We start from the raw sequence: 27,643 nt of genomic DNA on the forward strand, positions 1-27,643 counted from the left end.
AAATCTCACTTTCTGCTTTTTATGATAAGAAATATAATTTAAGTAATGGAATAGATACTTTATCTTATGGTCATTATTCTATATCTTCATAGACATTTTTTAATACTTTTTTATTGATATTTTTAATATTATTCGTGTAAATGAAGAAATGTAATCATTTTATTATTATTTATAACGTTTATTTTTTTAAATGAAGAAATGTAATCATTTTATTATTATTTGTCACGCTTATTTTTTTAAATGAAGAAATGTAATCATTTTATTATTATTTGTCACGCTTATTTTTTAAATGAAGAAATGTATTCATTTTATTGTAATGCTTATTTTTAAATCTTAAATGAAAATGTAACCATTTTATTATCATTATTGTAGTCTCTATTTTACCAATAAAAGAGAGAGAGAGAGAAAGTTGTTGTGATTATTTAATTATTTACACTCGCAACATTATCGGGAAAAAGTATTTAAAACTTCTTTAGGAAAATAGATACTAACTCAATCTTAGTCATAAAATAACGCTAATTTTTCCAAGAGAAAAAAGTAATATCTTACCTTGTCGAACAATCTATAACTTTTGTTCAATTATAAATTTATCCGTTGTGTCTAACCGATTATTTAACCATTGTCTGAACATTAGAGAGTCTCGATCTTTATTCCAATGAAAGAAAGTCTTGTTCTTTATTCCAATAAAAAAGAGCCTTGTTCTTTATTCCAATTTAAAAAAAAACCATCGCCACATAAAAAACTTATCACCAAACATAAAAAACTAGTCGCCAGACAAGCAGTCAATTTATTTAATCACAATTTAATATTTTTGTCAAAAGATGGCTCCACAAAATATTTTGCTGTCAGATATGAATATAATTTTCAGAAAAAATACAAACTACTTAATCTGTAACTTTGTTTAATTATAAATTTATCTGTTGCGTCTAATCGTTTTATTTAATCATCATCTGATCATTTCAATGAAAGAGTGTCTTGTTCTTTATTCCAATGAAAGAGAGCCTTGTTCTTTATTCCAATTTAAAAAAAAACCATCGCCAGACATAAAAAACTAATCGCCAGACATAAAAAACCATTTATTTAACCACAATTTAATATTTTTGTCAACAGATGGCGCCGTCAGTCAGAAAAAATACAATTATTAAAACATTAATAAAATATTAGTTCTCTTTTATATAAAATTAAAACTGTAATGATCGGTTTTATTTAATTTATATATTTTTTTGGAATCTAAGAACTGTTTTTCGAAGTCTGTATCATATTAAACAAATATTAGTTTTCTTATACATAGAAAAAATGTTAAAATATTTCAGAAACTCGCGTTTAAATCACGCGGAAAAGTATAACCGAAGGGGCATCAAAAATGGGTGTGGTTTTGATGGGTATGCGAGCTTTTGGGATACAAAATATTTCAGAAACGGTCGGGCGATTTAGCGGTTATTGCGAAATTCGTCGATTTTAGCCCCTGGTGGCCGTCTTTCCTGCGAAAAGATAGCGAGATACTAGGATAAAAGTTATAAAGTGTTAAACTTTTACAAAATTATCCCAAAGGCGGTCATACATATACTACTTGCATATAGTACTTTCAGTAATGTCTACTTGTGTAGTAAAAGGATTTACAAAAAATGTAGCCATGGGTTCAATAATAGTAAATTGAAATCTACTTTCAAATTGTTCCAAAAATTTTTCAAGATGAATAATAAATAATGTTAGGTCAAAATTATCAGTTAAAGTATACCTAGGTAACTCCCTATTGCCATACTTCCGGTAATCTCGATGAAGGAGCTTTTTGGAAAAAAAAGAAGAGGGCGTCTTTATCAACTTTGCTTAATTACTATGCAAATTAATGTATCATGTATTCATTCTTACAAATGTGGTTATATACAAACTAGTAGCCCGGGACGCCCCTAGTGGGTGTTTTAGCAGTATTACAAATTTCTATGAGGCATGTTTAATGCACTTAATATATGAAAGTTGTGCACACTTAATTTTTAAAAGTTTGATGCACTTAATCTATATATATAACCCATTCAACAGGTGTCCGTCCGTTCGTCTCGTGCCATGAAAGGTTTCTATTATTATATTAAAATATTAGCTTAACTATTTCACTTATCGTTTTATCGTAGCCGTTCAAATCTATCCGGTTTTTCGTTATTCGCCTCCCTAGTGAACATTACAGGCATTCCGTGACAGTAATAAATTCCTATTACAAATATACTGAATTATTTATATTGTTATATTGACCAAATAATAATGTATTGGCCAAATGAAGAATAATAATTTATATTGTTAATTTAAATAATAATTAAAATTGTTAATTTAATTTGAATGTTTGAAATATGACACACGATAGGGGCGCCTCTAGTGTCGGTTATCAAACGGTTACGGGACGGACGGACGGAAGAACGGACACCTGTTGAATGGGTTATATATATAGATGATGGTATTCCATTTTGTGGAGATTTTGTAATTGGTGCTAGTTTTTTCGAGTAATTTTGAATTTTTTTGGATTCTATACTTATATGAAGGTATAAACATTATATTTTAGCTAAATTTATTGCATTTATTACATTAATTAACAGTAATTCTATTAATAGTTATAAACAATGTCTTTAGAAAAGTATAATAATGATGTCTTTTGAACAAAATGTAATTTGAGAAAATTTTTTTCCCTGATGGAAAACAATTTTGAAGAATTATGTTTGGATAAAAATATACCCTCTGATGTGAAGTTTGCTGTTTGGTTAGGTCTACAACACGTTGAAGACATAACTAATTTATAGACCAGCCAGGAACTCTGTTATGGTACGCTGTATTTGTTGCAAAAAGAATTTTTCTGAATTTGACAGCATATTTAAAGAAAAGTTTGGGCCAATCTCTTAGGCAGACATACTATCATTCATATGGCATTTAATTTGTTTGGAATGTACTGTACATTAATTACTGCTGCTTTGGCTGTCGGTATTTGTAAAAAAACAGCTATAGACTGGGCCAAGTTCCTAAGGTTAGTAATGATGATTTCTTTACATAATATGACGTCTTTAAAAATCGGTGGACCAAACAAAACAATAGAGATTGATGAGACAGTAATTGCCAAATGAAAGTATGAAAACTAAAGGGTACTAGATGGGTTGTTGGTGGATCTGTTGAGAAGATGACTCTTGTTTTGTATGTCAGGTAAACGACAGAAGTGAAGTTACATTAAACTGGATAATATTGAAATTTGTTAATTCTGGTAGTGTTGTGGTAATGAATGAGTGGAAAGGATATAATAATATAGATGATTTAAAAGGAATAGACATAAACATAAAACATAGGACTGTCAACCATCCCAAAAACTTCATAAATCCAATAATTGGTGAAAATATACAAAATAGGGTTTCTCAAATGGGATCACGGGATCCCGGTTTTTTTTTAACCCGGGAAATCCCGCAAATTTCTTAGATTCACTTTTTTTCTTATTTTGTGTTAAGGTTGAGGAAATTTTGCAAATAGAAAGTATAATTAACTCAAACTGTCAGAATACATTTGTATTTATTAATTTTAAACCTACTTATGCCATAACGAGTAAAAATTAAAAAAACTAATATCACAAATGGTCAATAATCAACACGTAGCTTATTTGTGGCAGGACTCTCAAAACTCTTTACCTGTAATATCTGGAATAATTGTGCTTATGCTGCCTTAATTTTTAACCAAGCACAGTAGCTTCAATAACTGCATAATGCCAAGTTGTGCAAATTGGGCCAGGATACAAACAAGTACAAAGTCTGAAAGTATGAAGTTTTTCTTCATAACCTGATTATTAAAGACAAACAAACTGCTGAATCATTGGACTATGATGTTTCTATTAAAGCAGTCAAAGTAGACAAATCAAGAATACTAGAGAACAAAAGAAGTACTGCAATAAATCCCAAAAATAAACTAGAAATCTTTCAGGATACAAGTGAAAAACACATAATATTTGTCTTCTCTTAAATGCATTAAACATGATTCAAATCACATCAATTAAATCAGAAAAAGCATTCTTGGTAGCAAGACCTTCTCGTTACTAAAATAAAAATTAGATTGAGTGATCGGAGTAATATATCAACCATCTTTGCTTTTTTAAATCTTATAAAAATTTACAATATTTTGTATTATATTTTATTTAAAAAACGAAAATTATCTTCTAAGTTAAAAGTTTGATCTAAGTTCTTTTATTTTTATTTTTAACTCAATTCAAAGAATTTTGTTGCTGTCGTCTGCAGTTTCCAGCAAACTTTAATAAATTTTTTTCTATTTGTGAAAATGTTTACATAATTCAAAGGTAATTTTTAATATATATCTTACACAGCGTTATTAATATGGTTTTGAAGGTTGCGGAACGTATTAAATTACTTTAAACTACGAAAAAAAATTATATCATTTGATTTCATGATAATTTGTATATCTTAAAAATAATTAATTTTGTCCTGGGATCCCGGAAAACAGTTCACTTTTATCCCAGAATCCCGGGACAAGCAAAAGACTGGGAAATGAGAAACCCTAATACAAAAGATAGAATAATTATGGGGTAGATTAAAAAACAAAGAATTTACCAAGCCATTATACTGTCAAATTATCAGACTCGTACTCTATTCATCTATGTACAAAAAGTATGTTAAATGGCATTAAAAAACATCTGGAGAATGTTTTAGGATATTTACAAAACATATTAGTTGGATATATCCAGGGTCTTGCAAAATACCAAAATGGACCGAACCCAATACTGTACCCGTTGCTCCTGAATCTTTTAAAAAACAAGGATGGTGGCAAAAAAAGGAAAAAGTGGAAGCTAAGAAAATACAGAATGTTAAATTATCAACTAAAAGAAAGTCTTCATGTGAATCAGCAACTCTATCAAGTGTTTTTGTAAAAAAAAAAAACAAATGAATTAAGATTAGAAACTTAATTATTTAATTTGTAATTTGTGAGTTATTATTTATTCTCGTAATTACATATTAATTTAATTTAAAATTTTCATTTTAATTAAAATGAAAATGGTAATATTTGCTAATCACATGTGTTTAATTGTGCAGTTGCATAATTGTAGACAAGATAGCGACCAGAAGCAATGCAATAGGGGTTACCTAGGCATACTTTAACCCAGTGGTTCTCAACCAAGGGTACAAGCGTAAATCGAAGGGGTATATCTAACTTTGATTATAAAATGGCATATGTAATGAATTTGCTGTAAATTATTAACAAAAGAAATGACAAAAACTTGCTTTAAAATATCCCAGTATGAACACCGATTTTCCTTTTAACAGTCCAAACAACTTGTTTATCCACTTGATTTGACTCTGTTTGTGCCATTAGTGCCGAATGAACCTGTAGACTAGTAAAATTATGGTTTAACAGAGCATTAATTTTAGAAAAGAAAAACACTTTTTCTTCTATTCTAAAATTATTGCTTGATGAGATAGGGACTTTGTGTTTTTACTGGACTACTGGTATTAGGAATAACAAGGCCTGAATCGTATCCCCACCATGCAATGCGTGTCACTACATGAGCACATTACTTGATATTTAGCAAATTTAAACATTATGTTTGTTACAAAATTGAAAAATTCTTAGATTGTTCTGCACGTTATAAATTTGCAGCCATTATTTTTAAGGTCAGTACAGAATTATAATCTCTATTTTATAAAATCTTGTGTCATTGACATTTGTCAAACACTATTCGGTCCTAAAGAAGTGACAAGTATAAAACAATTGCCACTTTCTAATGATACCATAAAAAGGCAAATTGCACTTTGTGCAAACGATCTTCTTAATGAATTTCTGCGGAGAATCAGGTTGTCTGCCTATTTTACATTACAGTTAGATGAAAGCACCAATGGCAGCGGATTGGCAGTACTTTTATTTTTTGTGAAATATCAGTACAATGATGAGCTTTGCAAAGATTTGTTAATGTGTGACAACCTAAAAAATACAACTACGGGTTGTGATATTTTCAATAAAATTGATAATTTCATTCAAAGTAATGAAATAGTTTTGAAAAAGTGCATCAACATCTGCACTGATGGTGCTAAAGCTATGCAATTTCTGGTGTAGTTGTAAGGATTAAAGAAGTGGCACATTCATCTTGTTCAACTAGCCACTGTATTCTGCACAAAGAAAATTTAGTGGTAAAAAACATTCCTCGGTCTTTAAAAGACATTTTTACGGCACTAACAAATATAGTTAACTTTGTAAAAAACAGTACGTTAAATACTAGACTTTTGAGACAGATTTGTACTGAAATAGTAGATAGTTGTAATCACTACCCATTTTATACAGAAGTACGTTGGTCGAGCTGAGGAAAAGTATTGTCGAGGTTATATGAATTACGTTCTGAAGTATTAGCATTTTTAAACGAATGCAAGAGTGAAGTTTAGAAGAAATCAACTAAGGAAAAAATACAACACATTGATTTTATGATTTCTAACTACATTTTACAAGGTGTAACATATAAATTTTATGTGACATATTTGATAAACTTAACGCATTAAATTTATCACTGCAACGGAAAAATAATAATATTTTCACTGCCAATGACAAAATTTCTGCATTTAAGATGAAAATTTCAATGTGGAAGAAAAGATGTAAGGCAGGAGAATTTGACATTTTTGATAAATTGAGTACTTATCTTTTAGAAAAGATGATTCTCGTTGATACTGATTTTAAAAAAAGGCTATAATTCAGCATCTTGAGGATCTATTGACTTCATTTAACAATTATTTTCCTAACGATAATAAAATTGAAAATTATGTGTGGATAGTAAATCCTTTTTCTACAAATAAAAAAATTACAGCTTGTCAGCAAAAGAAGAGCAACTGATTGACATTTCTACTGACACGACACAGAAAGAAATGTTTTCTACTGTATCTTTATCGTCATTTTGGGCTAATCTAGTGAAAGCTTATCCAAACATAGCCGATAAAGCTATAAGATAACTTTTATCATTTGTAACAATGTATTTGTGCGAATGCAGTTTGCCAAATACAGTGACACAAAAACTAAAAAAAGAAACAAATTGATGCATCAACAGACATTCGTTATCAGTTAACAACGTGGAAACCAAATTTTGAAAAAATTGCTGAAGATTTTCACAACAAATATCCCATTAAATTTTGTTAGAAATTATTGTAGAATAATTTAAATTTTGTTTATCGTCCATCATAACTATTTATTTTCAGGAAATGTAATTTATGCACGTACTGAAATGACTTCTGTAATTTCATATAATATACTTATCAAATACTAATAAATAAATGTATGTTCCTGATTAAATTTATTATTATTTATGTAAATATGTAATCCACTTTTAGTTATAGTTAGAGTTTTTTTATGGCACTCAGTTATAAGGGCTGTATACATCTAATGCAGTAATTATAAAATTTACATACAAAAATATAAGGGGTACTTGAGAAACAACTAATGGGCTAATGGGGTACATCAACAAAAAAGGTTGAGAACCACTGCTTTAACCAAATTATCTTCACCAGTCACTTTTTTCACCAGTGTACAAGAGAATTTTTCGACATACTATTCATCCAAAACTATATTTTGGCTCTGAATGCTTTTATAGAGCTAATTATTTCAGCTAAATGTTTATTTTTCCCTGGAGATCCAGGTTTAAACTGTTCAATTTTTCACATATGTCAGTTAAAAAAGCCAAGTCCATCAACAACTGTAGGTTATCTAATTCTTCAAATGTTTGACTTTTTTTCATCTCTTCCAAAAGATCAAAAAATCAACCAAGTGCCTTGCGTTTACTTAAGCCTCTTATATCCGTATTTAAGATAAGATCAGCTTGGGAAGATTCGTCTTTTCTTACAAGGGCTTCAAACAATCTGCGTGATAAAGGATTTGCTCGATTTTTTTCCATTATTTCAAGGTTGAGAACCCATTGTAACAAGTGTCGGTTAGATGTGTGGCCTGGCCGCCGATAGATGGCGCTAAGCCTGATCTACTGCACGCAAGGTCTGTATAAGAAGGTCAGGACACGCTCCCGTGATTCTTTGTGGCAGCGGCCATTTTGAGACTAATCGATTGAGCTCATCATACGTGGTTCGTGCGTGAATCGACTATTATTACATATATACGTACTCAGAACGTTACACAATTGGTTATTCTGTGGCACCTAATTGTAAAAGTAAGTCTACCGACCTTCGATTGTTTAGATTTCCTGCAGATAAGCAGAGGAAAGCGAAATGGGTGCAGAACTGCAGACGGGATAAGTGGCAGCCAACTGAACATTCTAAACTATGTGAGAGTAGTGTATATTATGTATTTTTCTATAGATACTGTCTTTGAGATGTACATCACTCAAACCTGTTTTCGTGCAGTGGATAGGGACCGCATAAAAGAAAACGCATAAAAATAAAAAAAAAATCACACAAAACTTCACGAGTAGCTATAAAAAATAGTTTTCGCAACACAATTAAAAAGTATTTTTTATGCGGTGGATAGGGACCGAATAAAAAAAGTCTCACGTAGAAAATAACTCAAAACCGTACGAAATAACTAAGAATTGCTTTTTTTAACTCCTTGGGCTTTTTTCTGCAATCCTTAATGAGGAAACAAATCCTCTAAAAATTTTATTGTTTATATTAATTAATTATTTCCACTTAAATACCAATCTAACATTAAAAAGTTAAAAATCATCGTTAAAAAATGATTTTATTTGATAAATATAGCTGCGGAAAGTGTTATTTCATTTAACAAGGCGTGAAATTTCACACCCACAGTCTAAAGCTAGAGGGCAGCTAACTCACCGCATCTGTTCAAATATAACATAATATTTACAATTTTTATGCTATTAAAATGAGAGGGGACCGAAAAAAACATATGAGAAAAAAATTTTACTGAATAAAAAATTAAATAAAACGTGCCCAGCAAAAATTATATAAACAAAATCTAACACCTTATCTTCGCTGAGAAAGTTTAATTTTAAACAAACGTTTTCAGCCTATTCTATAGGCCATCATCAGGCTAAAAAATCGAATAGTATTGTTCCATAAGAACGAATACAAATATTTAAACTTTAAATTAACAACAGATTAATACAAATATTTAAATTTAAAAATCAACAACGGATTAAAAGATGATACATAATAAACTAATAACGTATAGAATAGGCTGAAAACGTTTGTTTAAAATTAAACTTTCTCAGCGAAGATAAGGTGTTAGATTTTGTTTATATAATTTTTGCTGGGCACGTTTTATTTAATGTTATTATGGCGGCACCGGTGCAACATTACAGAAGATACAGGAAGTTAACGATTAAGCTGATCAAAGCTAACTGTAAATTGGAGTTTTTAAGGGAATGTTTGAAAAACAATGTTTTTCCCATGTCAATTTTTAGAATCAGCGTCCCAAAAGAATGCCTTTCACTGAAGGTGAGGTTTTGTCTAGCATGCCTTCGAAAGTCTATCAGGGTAGCAAAAAACAGGAAATATGGACTTTTGCGTGAGATTATCGACTTTGAAAATAGTTTATATAATGATGATCCGGAAGAGTTAATAGAAATTAACAAAGGAGTTGTTGGACTAACGGACAAGATTCATAAGAATTTGACGAGGAAATATATTAAAAAAATGAAATGGATTATCGCTAAGCAAGCAGTAAGAAAGAATAAGAAAAATCTTGCAACTTTTGTTGTGTGGGACCAGGTGGAGGTACCAGACAAGATTAGGGAAGTTCTAGAAAAAGGCCCGAACTTCGTCCCTGAGAATCCAAGAAATTGGGAAACATCGATTCAAGAGATTGAAAGAGGAATCGTTGGGCTAGATTCGATAGAAAAAGATTATTTTAGGTGGAAAACGGTCATTAAAAACCAAGAACGTTGGAAACTAGGAGGGCTTAAGAATAACGATATTCGGGTTACTAAGCGTTGGCTGGATGTAAACGATTTACTGGTAACAAGAGCGGACAAAACTAAACATTTGGTGATCATGAAAAGAGAAACTTACAAAAAGGCGATAGTAGATTACATCGAAAAAACGGAATGTGAAAAGGTTAACGTTAATATTATTGAGAGCATTGATAGACGGGTCAAGAAGCTAGAAGGGACAAAGCTTTCTACTGTTTTACCTTTTATTAAGAAGTGCCGGAACCCAAGGCCTGCTATTCCAAGGTTGTTTGCATTCGCTAAAACCCACAAGGAGGGTAAACAAATTAGGCCGATAGTAGAAAAGTGCAGAGGACCGACTTTTGTCTTAGAAAAAAGATTATACAAGTTTATCTCCTCCCAGCTTGAAAGCAATGCACTAGTGGCAGAGGATCCTGGAACTGTGGTTAAGGAAATTCAACACATATCGTTAATGGAAAATGAAGTAGGAACGGTATTAGATTATGACAGCTTATATCCGTCCATAAGAATTCTATCATGCAAGGAAGCACTACTCGAATTATTGTTCAGCAGAATCCCTGAATTGTTACATTACAACAACGAAGTAGTAGAACTGGCTAACCTGATATGCTACGAATCTATCTTCAGCTATGATGGACAAGCATATAGACAGAAAAGAGGGGTTCCAATGGGAAGTCCGATCTCAGGAATTCTATGTGAGTTGGTTGTGAGAAAGCTGGAGAAAAGAGTTTTGTTTGACTTCCGTAAGGATATAGTATATTTTAAAAGATATGTAGACGACATCTTTATATTATGGAAGAATAACCGTAAGATTAATGAGTTCATTGAAGGCATCAATCGTAATAACGACGGCCTAAAACTGAAATTAGAACAGAAAAGTTCCGTAACAATTCATTTTTTAGACATCAACATCCAGTTCAAGAACGGGCATTTATCTACCAGTGTTTACGTTAAACCAACGCACAGTCCGCTTTATATCCCTTCGCAATCAAATGATCCGTATCATTATAAGATGGCGGCATTCCGGGCTCTAATCCGAAGGGCCTTTCTATATTGTGATAACGTTTGGACAGAGCAAAGGAAATTAACAGAATTCTACTGGTAGCCGAAACCTTAGGATACAGGAAAAGCGCAATAACAGGAATGGTTAAAAGGTACGAGAAGAACGTAGCAAGAGGCTCTAAACAACGTCCCGCTAAGATCACTAAATTCACTTATAACAGATATGCCAAAAGCATTATGAAAGAAATTGCGAACCGCAATGAGACATCAATAATTCTGAAAAGAGCCCCGAACCTTTATAAGATTTTAAGGAATGACAAGGATAGCATTAGGAAGGAAGAAAAAGCGGGTGTGTATAGGATACCATACGAGAACGCACAGCTAGGAATTAAGAAAGATTATATCGGCGTTACGACAAGGAGTTTGAGTGTAAGACTCAAGGAGCACAAGTATAACATCAGAAAAAGCTCCAACGCCACGGTACTATCCCAAATGGCTCAGACCGAAAGCTCGATAGTTAAATGGGATGAAGCGGACATTATAAAACCCGTAAGCTCCCCAACGTTGGCGAGGACCGCTGAGAAAATAGAGATTTACAAGAGCAAGCTGGAAGGGGCGTGTATAAATGCGAGGGACGCTGAGGGCCTTCCATCGGCCTGGAAGTATATGGTTAAGAACTCTGCAAGGAACTCTTAATTTACATGTTTATTTTATGGTTCTATGCTTGTGTTTAGAAGTTTTTCTGAGTTTATTTTTGATTTTTATTTTGTTTTTTATTTTGTTTTTTATTTTGTTTTTAATTCTATACGTTATTAGTTTATTATGTATCATCTTTTAATCCGTTGTTGATTTTTAAATTTAAATATTTGTATTAATCCGTTGTTAATTTAAAGTTTAAATATTTGTATTCGTTCTTATGGAACAATACTATTCGATTTTTTTAGCCTGATGATGGCCTATAGAATAGGCTGAAAACGTTTGTTTAAAATTAAACTTTCTCAGCGAAGATAAGGTGTTAGATTTTGTTTGTTTGAATAAAAAATGAAAAAACCTGCTGATGTCATAGAAAACATCCAATAGAGTTTTAGAAAATTTTACAAAAGTCAATTATGTTCTAATTTGAAATTTTCATATACCGCACAAAACAAATCGCACAAAAATAAATTTGAGTGTATACGTGAGCTCACATTAAATTATTTGTTGTTCAGCTTCATTTCGAAGAATCTCAGTTAGAACTGTTAATCTTAACTTTTCTGTCAGTGAGATTACATATTTTTGCCAGGGATATGAACAGTACTTTGAATGTAAAAAAACTGTATGGAAGCAAAAGCTCATTTATGCGTACTTCTGCCGACTTCCGAAAATGGTATTTTATTATATTTGTATCTTGTGTGTTTACAGAGAAAGTTATGTCTCGGATAAGCTCTGTTAAAAATATCATCAAATTGTGTTTAATATTATCCTTTTTGATTAAATTTTATATAATTAGAAAAATATGACGTTTAAGCCTTTGTAAAGCCAAAAATGTTCGTTAATTAAACGTTAGTCCAGTATTTATTTTTTAAATGCATTAATATTGTATTGGCAAATGCTTTAAAATAAAATTTTGGATAACTTCATTGTATATTGTTTATTATACTTTAAATTTTCTTTGATGTTATTGCATTATTTTACGAAGTGCCTATACACGTAATTGCATCAGTTTTAGCACCTATATAATTAGTTTCAATCACAACAGAAAATGATATGAATGATTGTTTCTTTTAAACTATTTGATCGAAAAGTTACAAAAAATTGGGGTTGCATAATCATCCAAAATTATTATTATATTTTCGACTGAAAATCAATGGATTTATGCAATTTTAGTTTAATTAATGTCGTCTAAAACTGACTGCTCGTACAAGTTTGCTTAAAACATGTGACTCAAATAATCCCAAAATGGCGGCTCAAGAAGTAGGTCACGCGTGTCCTGACCTTCTTATACAGACCTTGACTGTAAGTGTAGTTCCTTCGTCTACCTCCACTTTTGTGTGAGACCTCGTGTCAGACTACTGTACTTAAGTTGCTATTCGTTACTATTGTTACTCGTAATAAAGTTTACTAAGTCTCCCTGGGTCTAATCAACTCATTTGAAAGTGTTCAATGTAACCTAACGTTACACCCATAACCTAATAGCCCAACACAACAATGACTTAAACCATTCTTACAATTTATATAAAACTGTTTCAAGCTTTGGTCACAAACGTCAATTAATAATCATTGTAAGATTGAGATAAGATAAATAAACTGCTAAATACTTTTCACTTACCTTTTTAACTTCGAAATTTCCGTTCGCGCCGTAAAACTCCCGACCAGACGATTTACCCGCCGTGGCGGGAACTGTAATATTCAGTGTTGCCAGATATACTCAAAACAAATTTCCCTACATTTCAAAACACAAATATTTTTAACTATTAAAAGATAATAAATTTCGTTATCAACAAATAAAATAAAATAATTATCAACAGACTGATTTAAACTAAATTCACTAGTTTTTTAATCCTTCTGTCCAATCAAGAGCGAACTCTCTGGGCTTGCTTAGCATGTGCCGCATGCTTAAGAGAAAGTTTTAACTGTCAATATATTTTTTATGTAAGAACAAATATGCCAATAATAATTTATTCTAACGTGTAAACTCTTTTATAAACTGTGTTTGCTTTTACATTGACAGCTAGCTGCTAGCCGTTTTATGTCAGTGCGATGCTTGCGGGAACTCTATCGCTTGCCCATGTGAAGGTTTTCCGCAGCAAACAAGTATACGCGCATGACGTCATTCGAAGCATTTAACATGGGCCGCGTTTCTTTGGGTACGTTCGTTAAGTCAAACGAGTTAAACGAGAATGACGTCATCGTTATTCTTGTTTCGTTCGACTTTTCAAACGATTCGTTATAACTAAATGGCTGTTTTTAAAATCGAAGATACGAATGTTGCTAGTGCAGCCTTATCCAAAATATTTTTCTTATGTTGCTTCGGATGGACAGTTATTTCAATCATTTCACTTTTTAATTCACAATTTAAACACTCGAGTAGATCTAAAAACATCGATATCGTCGGGCGCCATTTTCTTAACGAAGTAAACTAACTCTTTACTTCGTGAGCTTCGTTAGGGTTTCGTTCGATACGTCATCACCGCAGAGCATGCGCACTGAGCGAGACTACTACTTTTCGAACGATTCGTTACTAACGCGTTTAACTCGTTCGACTTAACGAACGTACCCTTTATGCAGCGAGAGTGTAGCGAAATGAGGTCACGAGCAGTGTTGGCGAATTAGAAACAGTTTCAGTGTGTTCGCTATAAAACGCTTCTCGAGCGCTGCATAAATAAACGCGGGCCACCATCAGGTTGTATCGAAAGCTTGCGGTACTCAGTCAACATACATGTATTGTGTACAGGGCGGATCTACATAGAGACTAATAGGGCTTAAGCCCTGGGCCCCAAGTGTCAAGGGCCCTCAAAAATTGAATTATTACCATACATTTTTAATTCTTTTTTATTATAATATATTTCATGTGTAGATATAATAGGCTTTATAATAGTCCATACTTTTTTTATTCACACCAAATAACGTTTCTGCCTATTGTTTAGTGCCAATTATTCTTATTATAACTTTCAGCATGCCCAAAAATTTTGGTCAGGATTCGTCCCTGTGTCCAATGACATTTTTTTTTTCCAACTCTTTTCGCCTTGTGGGCACTAAGAGGGCCTCTTTCAGCAAGTTCATTATGGATTCGGTCAAGTGATGAGAATGGGTGAGGGCCGTGCGGCCGGGTGGTTAGGACGGGACCCGACATATTCGGACGAACCACCTTCCCGAAAAATTCCTGGGGATTTTTCGAAAGATGGTCGGACTGGATATGTCGGCCACCAACGCGTTCCCGATTGTGGGCCAAGTCCTACCCATAATGAGGTGGCTAAAAGAGGACCTCTTAATGCCCTCAAGACAGAGAGTTAAAAAAAAAAAAAAAACAAAATGGAGACGGGCGGGTGCAGAGGGACGGGGTCCGACATATACGAGACAGTGCGCTCATACATTTCAATATTTCTGAAATTCTATATCTTCTGAGATCAGAAAAAGATAACCGTTAATGGCCAGTTCGAGTTGTGAACAATTCTACATATGAAGGTATATGAAAAATGAGAAAAAGAATTTTTTCAGACGCAAGATACAAAGCAATAGAATAAGAGATGCAATTTTGTGATATGTTTAAAGTTCTTAAGTCCATGATATGTATTTGGATTATTATTAGGAAAACATCAGAGGCCGAAATAATAATTTAAATGAATATCACGAAGTTAGTTATATCGCAAAATTATGCCTCTATGATATCTTTATTAATGTAAAATACTTCGCGAGTTCATGAAGTGCCGAAAGACGAAATTGGCCCACCAGCGGCCAAGTGGATAAAACCACTGAACGCTTTCGCGGCCTCGCTAAAGGGCTGGCTACGTGGAGTTTTCCGGGTTTCCTTGACGTGTGTAACATTTAAATAGGGAGCAGCTTCCCATAAAAGTTTTTTCGGAAGGCATATACTCACGTGTCTCTTTGTGTTAACCAAATAAACCAAATCGAAGACGAAATTCAAGATGGCTGCCACGAACAAATAACTCCGCTGTAAATACAAATATGAAGTGTGAGAAAATTAGTATTTTCCGATTAAAATTATAAAAGAAAACACTAAAATAAACTTTATCCGTCTCGGTATTGGATAAATAGGGAATTAGAGCTTTGATATAATTAGAGTGGTACCCACTTAGCTCGATTCGGGCACGAAGCCATTGCGACTTCTAAACGAGCACGCGCAGATTACGTCACTATCTTTTCTTCTGTAGTGTGACTTCAAATACTGTAAAACGGGACGGCCAGACGGTCGGAGCGGTTAAAATGGCAGCTTATCGCTCTGGGATCCCAAAATCGAATGTAGACGGGTCGAAGAAACCTCAAGAATTTTTCGTGGGTGGTGCGTTCGGATATTCGACAACGTACAGTACCTCTATGAAAAACGAATCCGGACGGTGGACAGAACCCTTTTTTTTAATTTTTAACTCTTTCCGCCCTGTGGGCACTAAGAGGGCCTCTTTTAGAAGGCCCATTATGGGTTCGGCCAGGCCCACAATGGGCAACCGGGTGGTGAGGGACGGGGCCCGACATATCCGAACGGACCAACCCCCGAAAAATTCCTGGGGATTTTCGACCCGTTCGGATTCGATCGCGGGTCCCCCAGAGCGGTAGGCTGCCACCTTGATCGCTCGGCCATCCGGCCTGGACAGAACCCTAGAAATCTTTCGGTCTGATCCGTTCACTTGGCAGTCCCATTCTGAGACTGACTAAAACCATACCGGTCATGCTACAAAGGACCCTTTTAGTGCTTTCAGCATTGTTATAGAATCGGAGTCGGTAAAATTCTTCCGACTCCGGCGACACCGATCTCGAAGTTTACTATTGATAAAATGTGAAGTAAGAAAAATAAATTTTAATTACCGGTAATTAGAATTTAATTAAAGAAATTTCTCAGAAAACAGACACCTCGATAAATGTAGAAATAAATATGATATTAACTCATAAAGACTGTTTCATGGCAAAATGTTATGCGTATCTCACGCGACATGTTGTATACTTCGTTATTTTTTCACTCTTTCCGCCCTGTAAGCACTGAAGGCCTCTTTTAGCAAGCTCATTATGGGTTCGGCAGGGCCCACTGTAGGGAGGTCGGGGGTGAGAGACGGGGTTCGACGTATCGGGACGGATCAACCTGACAAATTCCTGAAGATTTTTTCGACCCGTCCGGATTCAATCCCGCCTCCCCGAGAGCGGCACCGTCATCTTAACCGCTCGACCATCTGGCTGTCACATGCTCAATACTTTCAAAAAATAGTTTTTATTAATTTAAGACCCACCAATGGCCAAGTGAATAAAACCACTGAACTCAAAAGATATTCGAAAATTAGTAGTTGAGCATAGAGAAGAAGGGAAAACAGTGAAAGCGATAGCAACAATTAAATGGGAACAGAAGTAGGAGCTTTTATTTACAATTAACAGCTTATTGACAATAGCAGTGGGGTGGATGGCGGCTCTACTTAGAATCTCCGATGAAATAATAAACATAAATAGAATAGAATAAAATAAAATATAAATATATTAACAAAACATATAGAATTATATCGACCGTGTATTATGTATTAGATTTTAATTAGCTATTCTTGATCACATATCTATTGGATAGGATCAGGACAGTTGCTAGAACGTTGGGATTTGGAACAAAGGTCATTGAGGGATTAATAAATTCTTTAGATTCTCGCAAAAAGACGAGAAAGAAGAATATGAACCACGATGTTACTAAGTTCACTTACAACATAGGCATGTCCAAAATTATGAAAGAAATTGCAAATTACGAGAACACAAAATTATTGTACAAAAAGGCTCCCACGGTTTATAATTTGCTTAGGAATGACAAAGATACGATCAAGAAGGAAGAACATTCTGGGATATACAAGATACCATATCAAAATGATTAATTTGGTCTGAACCAGGAGTACGTAGGTGTCATCACCAGAAACCTCAGCAAGATGTTTAAGAAACATATATACGATGTGAACAAAGGCCTGCCGTGACATTTGATGAAAGGGAAGCCGAGTTTCTGTAAGAAGCCGACTTCCAGGGGCAATCAGTTAATTGCGCGTCAGTGATGATCTAGGGTCCATTCGTATTCGTTTGTTCGATAAGCCAAATAAAAAGTGTAGACTTCTCTAAATGTATTTTTAATAGATTATCCGATGTACTTAATAAATAAACAAGCTCGATCTAATTCGATACCTCTGTTATTAGATTCAATAGATTCCCTATGCCTTCTAAATTCCAATTCATTTGATAAAAAACATATAACATCTATTAATTTAGATATAATATATATTTTATCTATCTCCTTTTCCGCAATTTTAGTCAATTATAATAACAACACACCTGAATTTTATTTGCCGAGCTTTTTCTCTTTATTCCAAACGTTTTCAGCCTATTTTGATAGGCCATCCTCAGGGATAGCCTGATTCATTGTTCCAAAATAGAACCTTTTGTTCGAATTCATCTCGTTTGAATTTTTAAAAGCAATGTTAACAAACCTTTTTGTATATTACATAAAATAAAATAAAATAAAATATCACTAAACATGCTATTAAATTAACAAAATTAAATAACAAATTAAATGAGAGTTACAGTAAACATAAAACTACAACTACAACACATAACAACACAACTGCATTTAACAAGTTCACATACAATGAACAAACAAGAAGGGTAGTGAATTATTATTTAAAAGTGATATCGCTCATCAAAACAATGTATAAACCGTACTAAGAAGAAGAAGAACAACGTATAGGCCCACCAGTGTCCGAACGGTCTTCGTCCCCGCACTCGAGGGGACTAGATCCCGAAAGCTGGGAGTTCGGTCGTGGGTTCGCGCCGCACTCGGACGGACTGTCAACGTGGAGTTTTCTGGGTTTTCTCCGCGTCAATGACGCCTGAATAGGGACCAATTTCCCTTAAAAAGTTCTCCCGGAACAAGATCCTAGCCCCCAGAAGGCATTCTTTCCCAGCGTGCGCATTGGCCGTTCTCTAGGACCGGCTTTTCGGATTACAGTACCATAAACTCCAAATAAAACCACTTAAAGACAAAAAGATCTACCGACAACATAACGTACTGCACAAACAATTCTTTTTCGGACTAAATTTTAAAAAAACAGCTATTTTGTCAATAAAAAAATGCCTAGGGGAAAGCGTAAGAGTAAAATTGGTCAGGTAATTTCTAGATTTAAAAGAATAAGAAGAAACTCTTCTCGTTTTAAATAAACGGTAAGTTTTTTTTCCAAATTCTCGCGAATTTTCTGCATTTTTAATTAAACCAAAATTTTAAGATTCGATTTTCCAAATTAATTAGTTTTTTACGACCTGGCAACTTCACGAGGCGCTTTAGTCTTTTTGTATTGTGTGTTTTTGGCGCGTGTAGACGTTTCTAGTTTCTGACAAGTGTGTGTTTGGCGTTATGTTTCTGCTTTAGTTGGTTTAACTGAAGGTTTTGATGTACCTGAGTAGAGAGTTTCACCGTTTTCATAGGCCTTTCAATAAACACTTGGTGAGAAGTGTTGCATGTATTCAGTAGTGACAGATATTTGAATTGTCTGCTTTGCACTGATTTAACAGGGCTTTGATGGTCTGGACGTATCTTTCGGCTAATTTGTTGGACCGAAAGTTTTATGAGTGAACTCCCATGCTTTTGCAAACGAACAAAATGATAATGGACAATACAGTTTATCAGGTATGTCAAAAGTAGCAAAGGGCCCACCGGTGGGCCAATTGGTTCTGTTCCCCTAACACTGGGAGTTCGATCATGGGTTTGCGCCTGGCCGGGATGGGCTGACCGCGTGGAGTTTTCTGGGTTTTCTCCATGTCTGTAATGTCTAAATAGGGATTAGATACCCTTGAAAAGATCTTCCAGAACACATTCCCCTAGGCAGAAGTGCCCAAGTGTTGCATTGCCGTAAATTAAAAAACTTTTAATAAATATATTTATAAAATTCTTGCTGAACAGACAAAAAGCAACTCTTCTTGAAATAGCCTAAGGTTGGCTAATTAATCTTCAGCATATGATGTCTGGACAAGAGATGATAAAAAGTCAGACTAGGTAGAATAATAATGCTTTACCGAAAAAAAATTTATTACACATTCCTTTTATTTTTAATTAATTCAGACATTAGCATTCTGAGTTTCTGCAACTCGTGCAGTTTTTTTTCTTCTATTTCCTTCACCTCCTTCCATCTCTGTTCATCCTTTGCGTCTCTCTTCGCCATTTCTTCTAAAAACCATGCAGGGGGTTCCCGCTTTCTCTTACGGTTCTCCCTGGTAAGAGATGTCGAGGGACGGGGTGAGTCCAAGTTGAGAGAGTCTGATGTGTTACTTTCGCTGTTAGTTGTGGCTGTATTTGCAGCAGGGGAGTTGGTGCCAGATGGATAAACAGCACTCACTGAGGTGCACGGAGAAGGTGATGCAGGAGAGGCAATTGATGAGCTCAGATAATGAGGTGGAGGATTATTATTTGTCTTTCCACCATACACTTCATAAAATTTATTAAAATGTTCCCATCTTATTTTCCCCTCTCCTGATGTTTTTAACTTATCCAAATTTTGTCTAAATGTGCACATTAAATTTCGCCATTTATGGCTATACTCCTCTCCTGAAAACTTGAATCCTTTGTTTTGTAAGCCCTGCGAAATTTGACTCCACAGTTTTGCCTTGGCAACTGGCTTCTGAAAGTCATTTTCTCTTTCTATCCTTGAATTGATTAAGAGTTGTGTAGCTACATCAGACCATTCAACTGAAAAAAGAAAGTACTTCAATATTTAATATATTACTTATTATTTTGTATTTGTTAAATAAATTTTGAAATTGAATAGTCTGAATGTATTAAATAACTATACCTTTTTGTTTCTTTTTCTGATCATTTTTGTTTATCTCAGGCTGATCACCTTTTTCAGCCTCTTCAAAACTGAATTGGACTCCTTCTGCGAGTTCTAATAAATTTCCAAACAAATTAATACAAAAAATATAGCATTATATTATAAATATAGCATCCTTACATAAATATCTTACCAAATTCACCATCCTTTTCTACGACTCGAAAGATTTGAACAATTTTCGGTGTACTGATATTTAAATTCGATGGGATATAAATTTCTGAACTATGCTTCAAACCATTCAAATATTTTTGCATGTAGTTTGCATCTAAGGGGAAAAAAAATGTCAAAAATATTACAGAATTAAGAGATTCGTTTAATACATAACGAAATCAAGCCTAATACCCTATTCACACTGTACATTTTAAGCGGGATTAAGACTTAAGCAGAATTAAGTTAAGTCGCATTGTCGAAAACAAGATTAACTACTTGTTCACACTAGGTAATTAAAGCGAATTATTCGCTTAGCCCTCAAGTGGGTGTACTCAATATTACATTTTAAATAAAATCAAACTTTTGCTTATTTTTCATAAATCATCATAAATTAATTTATACTTAGTAATTTAAAATATAAATAACTTATTTAAAATACATAAGACATTAGTTAGGAATTATTAACATTTATTATCAGTGATGTCATTATCGTTGTCGTTGGCAGCACGATTCTCTCAATGTTATCACTTTAGTGACAGAATTGTTATGATAATGGATTCTCGACAGAAAGTTAAATTATTATTATTATTTAAACTGCTTGTACTGAAGCAGCGTATACATGCTAACAGAGAAGAGTATCGTTTGACACGAACAAAAGCAATGAAATGGCGACGACGAGCAAAAGAAAAGGCGTGTGCTGTAGCCATGATTTGCTCTACGCTTCCTAGTGATCGAATTTGGAAGATCCCAAGAAATCAGCAATGGTGGGAAGAGTGTGTTCCTGCAATGGACGAAGTAAGTTGGCGTGAAAACTTTAGAGTTTCTAGAGAAACGTTTAATTTCTTATGTGCTGCATTGCCGGAAATGAAAAGAAATAACACTCACTTGAGACGATGTATTTCTACAGAAAAAAGAGTAGCAATTGCTCTATATACATTGGCATCATCGTCTGAATATAGGACTATTTCACATCTATTTGGTGTGGGAAAATCCACCGTTTGTAAAATTGTCATAGACTTCTGCAATGCAGTTATAAATAATTTAATGTCTACTGCTATTCAGTTTCCACAGACTAAAAATGAAATTGACTTAAAAATTCGTGATTTTTACGAGATTTGGAATTTTCCACAATGCTTTGGATCAATTGATGGAACACACATTCCTATTTCACCACCAAAAAAAGACTGCATTGACTATTACAACTATAAAGGATGGTATTCTGTGGTCCTCCTTGCTGTTTCGGATGCCAAATATATGTTTACATATATAAATGTAGGATCTCCTGGAAGAAATAATGATGCACATATTTTTAAAAATTCTAACTCTCTTTTGACATGCCTACAAAATATAAACTCCTTAGAATTAGGGGAAAGAATTGGTGGAGAAGTTGTGCCACCTTTAATTATTGGTGACTCTGCTTTTCCTTTACAGCCAACCTTAATGAAACCATTTCCAAGTAAAACAGAGGATGAAATGGAAAAAACATTCAATTTTAGATTGTCTAGAGCTCGACGAGTAGTAGAAAATGCCTTTGGAAGATTAAAAGCAAGATTTCGAAGACTTTCTAAACGAATGGATAATAGGATTGATATATCAAAACGAATAATTAAAACTTGTTGTATATTACATAATTTGTGTGAGAAGAGGGATGATCCAATAGAGAAAACATGGCTTAATGAAATAAATCAGTCTGATAGTTCATCAGAGAGAATTTGTGTTATAGGGATAAACAACACCAAAGCTATTTCAATTAGAAATGCTATTGCAAGAAGTTTTAGGGATGAAGATTAAGATTATAAGATTTTAAATTAAGTTCTCAAAACAAGATTTATTACAGGATAATACTCAGAAGTTCACTAGAATATAGTTCTACTTTAAATTTTGACATTGCTAATAGTTAGAATTTTATAATTATTTAATATCTGTTTGTTCTATTAATTAATGTTTATATGAACAGTCCTCATAATTTGAGTGTTAAACTCCTTGTAACTGCTGTTAATTAAACAAGCTCTTGAAAATCAGGACTGTTATAAAATAATATATACTCTAACATTAAGCTGAAATAAATTACTTTGACTGAAAATTTGTCTAGTGTTTGTAGTTTTATTCATTTATAAAGTCAGGAAAATAAATATTTATATAGTTAATACAATTATTGTTTTTACTTTTAATTTCATTAATTATTATTCATAGATTTTAATACAGATTCAAGTTTTAATGTCTTTATAACTGCAGTCCTCCCGCAATCATCAAAGATGTATTTTCAATTGAGGAAAATAAATGATCACATACAATAAAAATGATTTTTATTTCAAATTAATTAAGACATTTTTATTATGGATAATAATTCTTTTTCCAATTCTATACTTTCTCTCTGTAGTTGCAGTCCTTCCTCTGCAATTTTTATTGATTTCTTTTCCAATTCCTCAGAAACAGCATCACTACGTTTAATTTCGCTTATTAACTCATTTATTTGTCGTTCCAGTGGCCGTTTCTTTCTCTTCGACCTTGTCACCCTTATTTCGGGTTCAAGCGCTTCTGGTACCGGTATATCATCTATTAATTCATTGGAATTTTCGTTGTTATCTAAAAGATACAAGCACAATTATTTAACAATATACACTAATTTATTTAAATACACATAATAAAGGATGTAAATTATATGAAAACATTAATTTATTAGAGTAAATGATTACATGTTTAGTAACAACCACAAGAAAAATCACCAGGACTTAAATGCTTAATTATACAAAATATATGTAAAATGGAGTTTGTGAACACACTTAAATATTTTACAATGTCTATCCAAACAAATGTATTCTGACAACTTTTGAACTTAACTGGTATTCCATAATTCTTGCAGTTATAGATACCAAATGGTAATAAAGGTACACATGTACAGTTTTAATAATAAATTCCAGAATGTTGTGTTATATTTAAAAGTGATCAAGTATTATGAGAAGTTAAGTTATAATAATAAATATTTTTGATGGTTAAGTAATAGACCTTGATATAGGCTAATAGGATACATATAATGATAGTTTACCTGTATCAAATTCAAGTGATGGTAAACATTGTATCATACTGCCACAACTCTCTTCCATTAACGATACATTCTGGGCTGGCTGATGACCTATAATTAAATTAACTACCTGGAAATATTGCCAGGTAGATGGGCTGCCTCCCTAATGCCCAATCTTTGTTACTTCTTCTCTAGTTAAAATAAAAAGAAAATTTCATTGTTTCAAGTAGGAAGGATTAATTTTTTTAAAATTTAATAATAGTTATTAATTTGATGTTTACATCATTTACGATTACCGTACGAGTAACAAGAAATATGATTTTCGTCATTTACTATCAACGTTCGAAATATAACTGTTTAAAGAATTTTTATTTAAATAATAAATGATAATTAATTTAACGATGACGTATTTTCACAATCTTAACTTACCTGTATTTGGCAGTTAAATTTTTAATTTTCGTCCTTACTTCGGACCACGTTCTGGCTCTAGACGTTGGCCGCCGAAGACGAATTTCTGCCGCCATTGCTTCGTATATACTTTTATTTCGTTTTGCTCGACGTAAATCGTCGATCTTTTCCCGCCATATTTCAATTAAAATCGCTATTTCCTCCTCCGACCAATTTTCTGAACGTTTTTTCTCGCTTTGTTCGAACATTTGTACATCTGCTTCCGCCATTATTTTTGAACTTGTGGCGGACCTCGTGGAAAGCTTGAAGCGACTTAAGCGTCTTTGAGAAAGCGATTTAAGCTGAGCCGGTTGTTGGTAGTTAAAGCGGTTTAACGTTAAGTCAGTTCCGTTTATATTTCATACCTTAAGCTGGCTTAAAATGTACAGTGTTAATAGGGTATAAGATTAATGTTAACAACTATAAAAAAAAAGAAAAGAAACTGGGGAGATTATCCGATTTGTGTTTAAGAAACTAAATTGATTACTTTTCTAGGTAAGATATAGCCTAGTTTTCTAATAATTATTTATTTTACTTTACTTTCTTTTTTGGATAGTTCTCCCACTTAAAATTAACGGTTTGATGGTTTTATCCTGATGATGTGATACGTACGAAAAGAATTTTTAATTTTAATAAAAATTTTAATACATTTTAGTTTATATCATTGGATTATTTTTTGTGGCTTCCGCCATCTATAATTTTAATATAATAACAACTAAAAAAAATATGTCTCGCATATATAAATATGTTGGTATATTAAAATAATCTATTAATGTACTTACCTGATCTTAATTTATTCAATGTGAATTCATCAATGACTAAATTGAATTCGAAACCATCGACGTTAATCAAAGCCCTTACTAACTTCATGGTTGCTGCCATCTTGTTTGCTGACGTATCCAGCACTGAAAAAGACGCTTGCAGTTTGCTGGCAGCACGCTGGAAGCAACTGGAAGTTGGCTGAGATATTGAACAGAGGCACTGGCAGCGCGCCGAGATTTTGAATACACTCATACAGAATAATATTTTTACACAATATCGTAAATTGTGAACTTTTTATTATACTCAATACAACTAATTCACACATACACAATATTAACTATGCTTTTGAGTTTATATTGTGATCTGTTAGAAATAATAAACACAGTTACTTTACATGAAATGCACGAAAGCAATTTTTTTCCTTTGATAAACAAAGGTGAACCCCACATTTTTTCACATTTTACTCGAGAACGTCCTCTGCACTTTGGAAATTTGCATCTGCTAGGCAAAGCAGCATTTTCGTGAAGAGGCATATGATCAATTCCATCAAACTGAATTTCTTCGGGAGGTCTAGTTTCTCCTCGTCGTCTTTGATTAGAAGTCTCTGGAGATGTGGCAGATGGTCGACCTCTTTTTCTGCTGGAAATTTTCTTACCACTCAACCAGGACATAAGCCAGTCTCATACGAAGATGCAGGAGATCCATTATTTTATTCTGTTGTACACCAATGGCTTTGGCACTTGTTCTGTATTCAAACCAACTCTGTACAACTGCAAAATCTACAGCATGGAAAATTGCTCGCAGTGTCCACTTATTACAGGATTTTTATAAAATCTGAGAACTTGTCAATTGGTCAAAAAGATCTACACCACCCATAGAGTGGTTGTAGAGTTTCACGACTTCTGGCCGATCAATGCTGACATACTTTTTTTCTTTCTTTTCCCAGCGTTCAACTTTGTCAGATTTTCCTTTTCCAATAAAATTGGAAGCAAAAACAACTGATTTGTTGTCAACCCATTTCACCAGTGTTATGTCATCTGTGCTGCAAATATCTTCAGCAAATCCTCTTTCTTTCTTCAGAGCCTCTTTGTCCGAAATTAGAGGAGGATTAGCAAACCAGTTAATTCTGACAGTTACAGCAGCACATATGTTGTCTTGTTTCAATGCTTGAAATAGGTTGTAAGACGAAAAGAAATTGTCAAAAAATATTTTATGACCTTTTTTCTGTTTAATTCTCTCAACAAACTGTAGAACTACAGTTGGTCCTTGTCCAAAAGTTTTCAACAAAGATTTCTGAAATTCAGTAGATGCTCCCTGATAGAGAATAAAGTCATAAGTTTGTCCACTCTTACCACACAGCATATACATTTTTATTTCCCATGGAGTTGGCTTACCCTTTATATATTGCTTCACAGAGAGCTGTCCTGTAAATGGGATCATTGCCTCGTCAACTGCTAGCTGTTCCTCCACCGGAAACTCCAGACATCTGTTGCGTAGAGCAGTGTATATAGGCTGAACTTTATAGAATTTGTCTTTATTATCAGCCGGAATTCTCATGTTGTCTACAAGATGCAAATTTGTTCTCAGTTGAAAGAATCTGTCTCTAGTCATACTATCTAAGAATAATTGCATATTCAGTGATGTGTCCCAATACATTAGAACTCTGGGAAATTTTAGAGTTCCCATAATTATATGAAGCCCAAACAATGTTTTGAGTTCTGCAGATGTGGTTGATGTAAAATTTCTAGTCATTCCACTTTGTAATGCATATATATTTGTCATTTCAGCCATTGTATCAAAGAGGTTATTTGGAATATACTTGCCAAAATATGTTGAAGGAACCAATAATTCTTTGTCGAAGTCATCTGGTTCCCATTCAGAATAAAAATCCCTCACTGAAATTGAGGGATGACGCTACTTGATATCTTTTTTTTAGTTAGGGAGTATTTTATTTTGTCAGTTTCACTGTAATTAACTTCGTCAGAGTCAACATTATCATTATCATTAAAACTATCATTTTCTCCACTTGATATTTCTTGTTCATCAGTCTCTGCCCTGTTGATCTTGTCAGCTCCTACTCGCACTGCTTGCTTATGTGAAGCACAGGTAGATTTGTCTTCAATAAATGTTTCTTCATCTGAAGATAACTCTAAGGGTGCGTTTACTTCTGAGTTAGCAGTGCTAATTCTGAACATCGGAAGTGACGTCATTAGCACGTGTATTCGTGCTTGCTTGTCCAGTTCAAAAGTATATGCATACGCTAACAAGAAATATTTGGACCTGATTGTAAAAACAATTATTGGTGCATGCATTCTTCACAATATTCATATACAAACTTGTGACGTAATAGAAGTAGATGATAGTTTTGATGACTAAGAAAGTGATGAAACTGCAATGCATCCACCTGTACGAAAAGCTACAACAAAGCGTGATGACATTGCAAATGGAATGTTTGTAAGATCTTAAAAACTGAGGAAGAATTCAAGTGGAATTCAAAATTACATTTGGAAATTTTTATTAAAATTTTTTTAGTAGCTGTATTTATGTTTATTAGGTGGTAGTCTTTTTAATCCTAATAACGGTAGACTGTCTTACAGCTAAACAGGCTTAAAAACTCTTTTATTGGTTTTTTAACATATGCATTTCGGACCAGTTTTATGAGTCCTGATCCCTCATCAGTGCTTTTCAGTTCTTCGTATACTCCTTATTAACTATACAGTGCTCACTGGGTTCTGTTTTCATATTCGTTTTTACAATATTGTTTAATTCCTATTTACCCGTGTACCTACAGTAGTGTTACTAGTTTTTCCCGGATGTATTCCAAACATTTTCCAA

At 33.5% G+C, this 27,643-nt stretch overlaps 3 protein-coding genes and 1 pseudogene across 3 annotated transcripts; 2 read left to right on the plus strand and 2 right to left on the minus strand.

Moving 5' to 3' along the window:
- Positions 1-9,245: 9,245 nt before the first annotated feature.
- On the plus strand, positions 9,246-10,985 carry LOC136985860 (uncharacterized). Its single transcript, XM_067283231.1, has one exon. It carries the CDS (start codon positions 9,246-9,248, stop codon positions 10,983-10,985), a length of 1,740 nt encoding a protein of 579 aa, XP_067139332.1.
- An 8,644-nt stretch (positions 10,986-19,629) lies between these two features.
- Positions 19,630-20,726, minus strand: LOC136985847 (uncharacterized). The gene is made up of 3 exons (XM_067283218.1): positions 20,561-20,726; positions 20,389-20,481; positions 19,630-20,285 (listed from the first exon to the last, which is right to left on the minus strand). Exons 1-3 carry the CDS (start codon positions 20,679-20,681, stop codon positions 19,630-19,632), a joined length of 870 nt encoding a protein of 289 aa, XP_067139319.1. The 5' UTR covers positions 20,682-20,726.
- A 403-nt stretch (positions 20,727-21,129) lies between these two features.
- On the plus strand, positions 21,130-22,368 carry LOC136985848 (uncharacterized). The gene has a single exon (XM_067283219.1). It carries the CDS (start codon positions 21,130-21,132, stop codon positions 22,366-22,368), a length of 1,239 nt encoding a protein of 412 aa, XP_067139320.1.
- A 2,825-nt stretch (positions 22,369-25,193) lies between these two features.
- Positions 25,194-26,824, minus strand: LOC136985850 (piggyBac transposable element-derived protein 3-like; annotated as a pseudogene).
- Between the last annotated feature and the right edge of the window lie 819 nt (positions 26,825-27,643).

Source organism: Centruroides vittatus, unplaced genomic scaffold (assembly GCF_030686945.1).
Source record: "Centruroides vittatus isolate TY-2023 unplaced genomic scaffold, ASM3068694v2 contig_98, whole genome shotgun sequence".
Lineage (NCBI taxonomy): Eukaryota > Metazoa > Arthropoda > Arachnida > Scorpiones > Buthidae > Centruroides > Centruroides vittatus.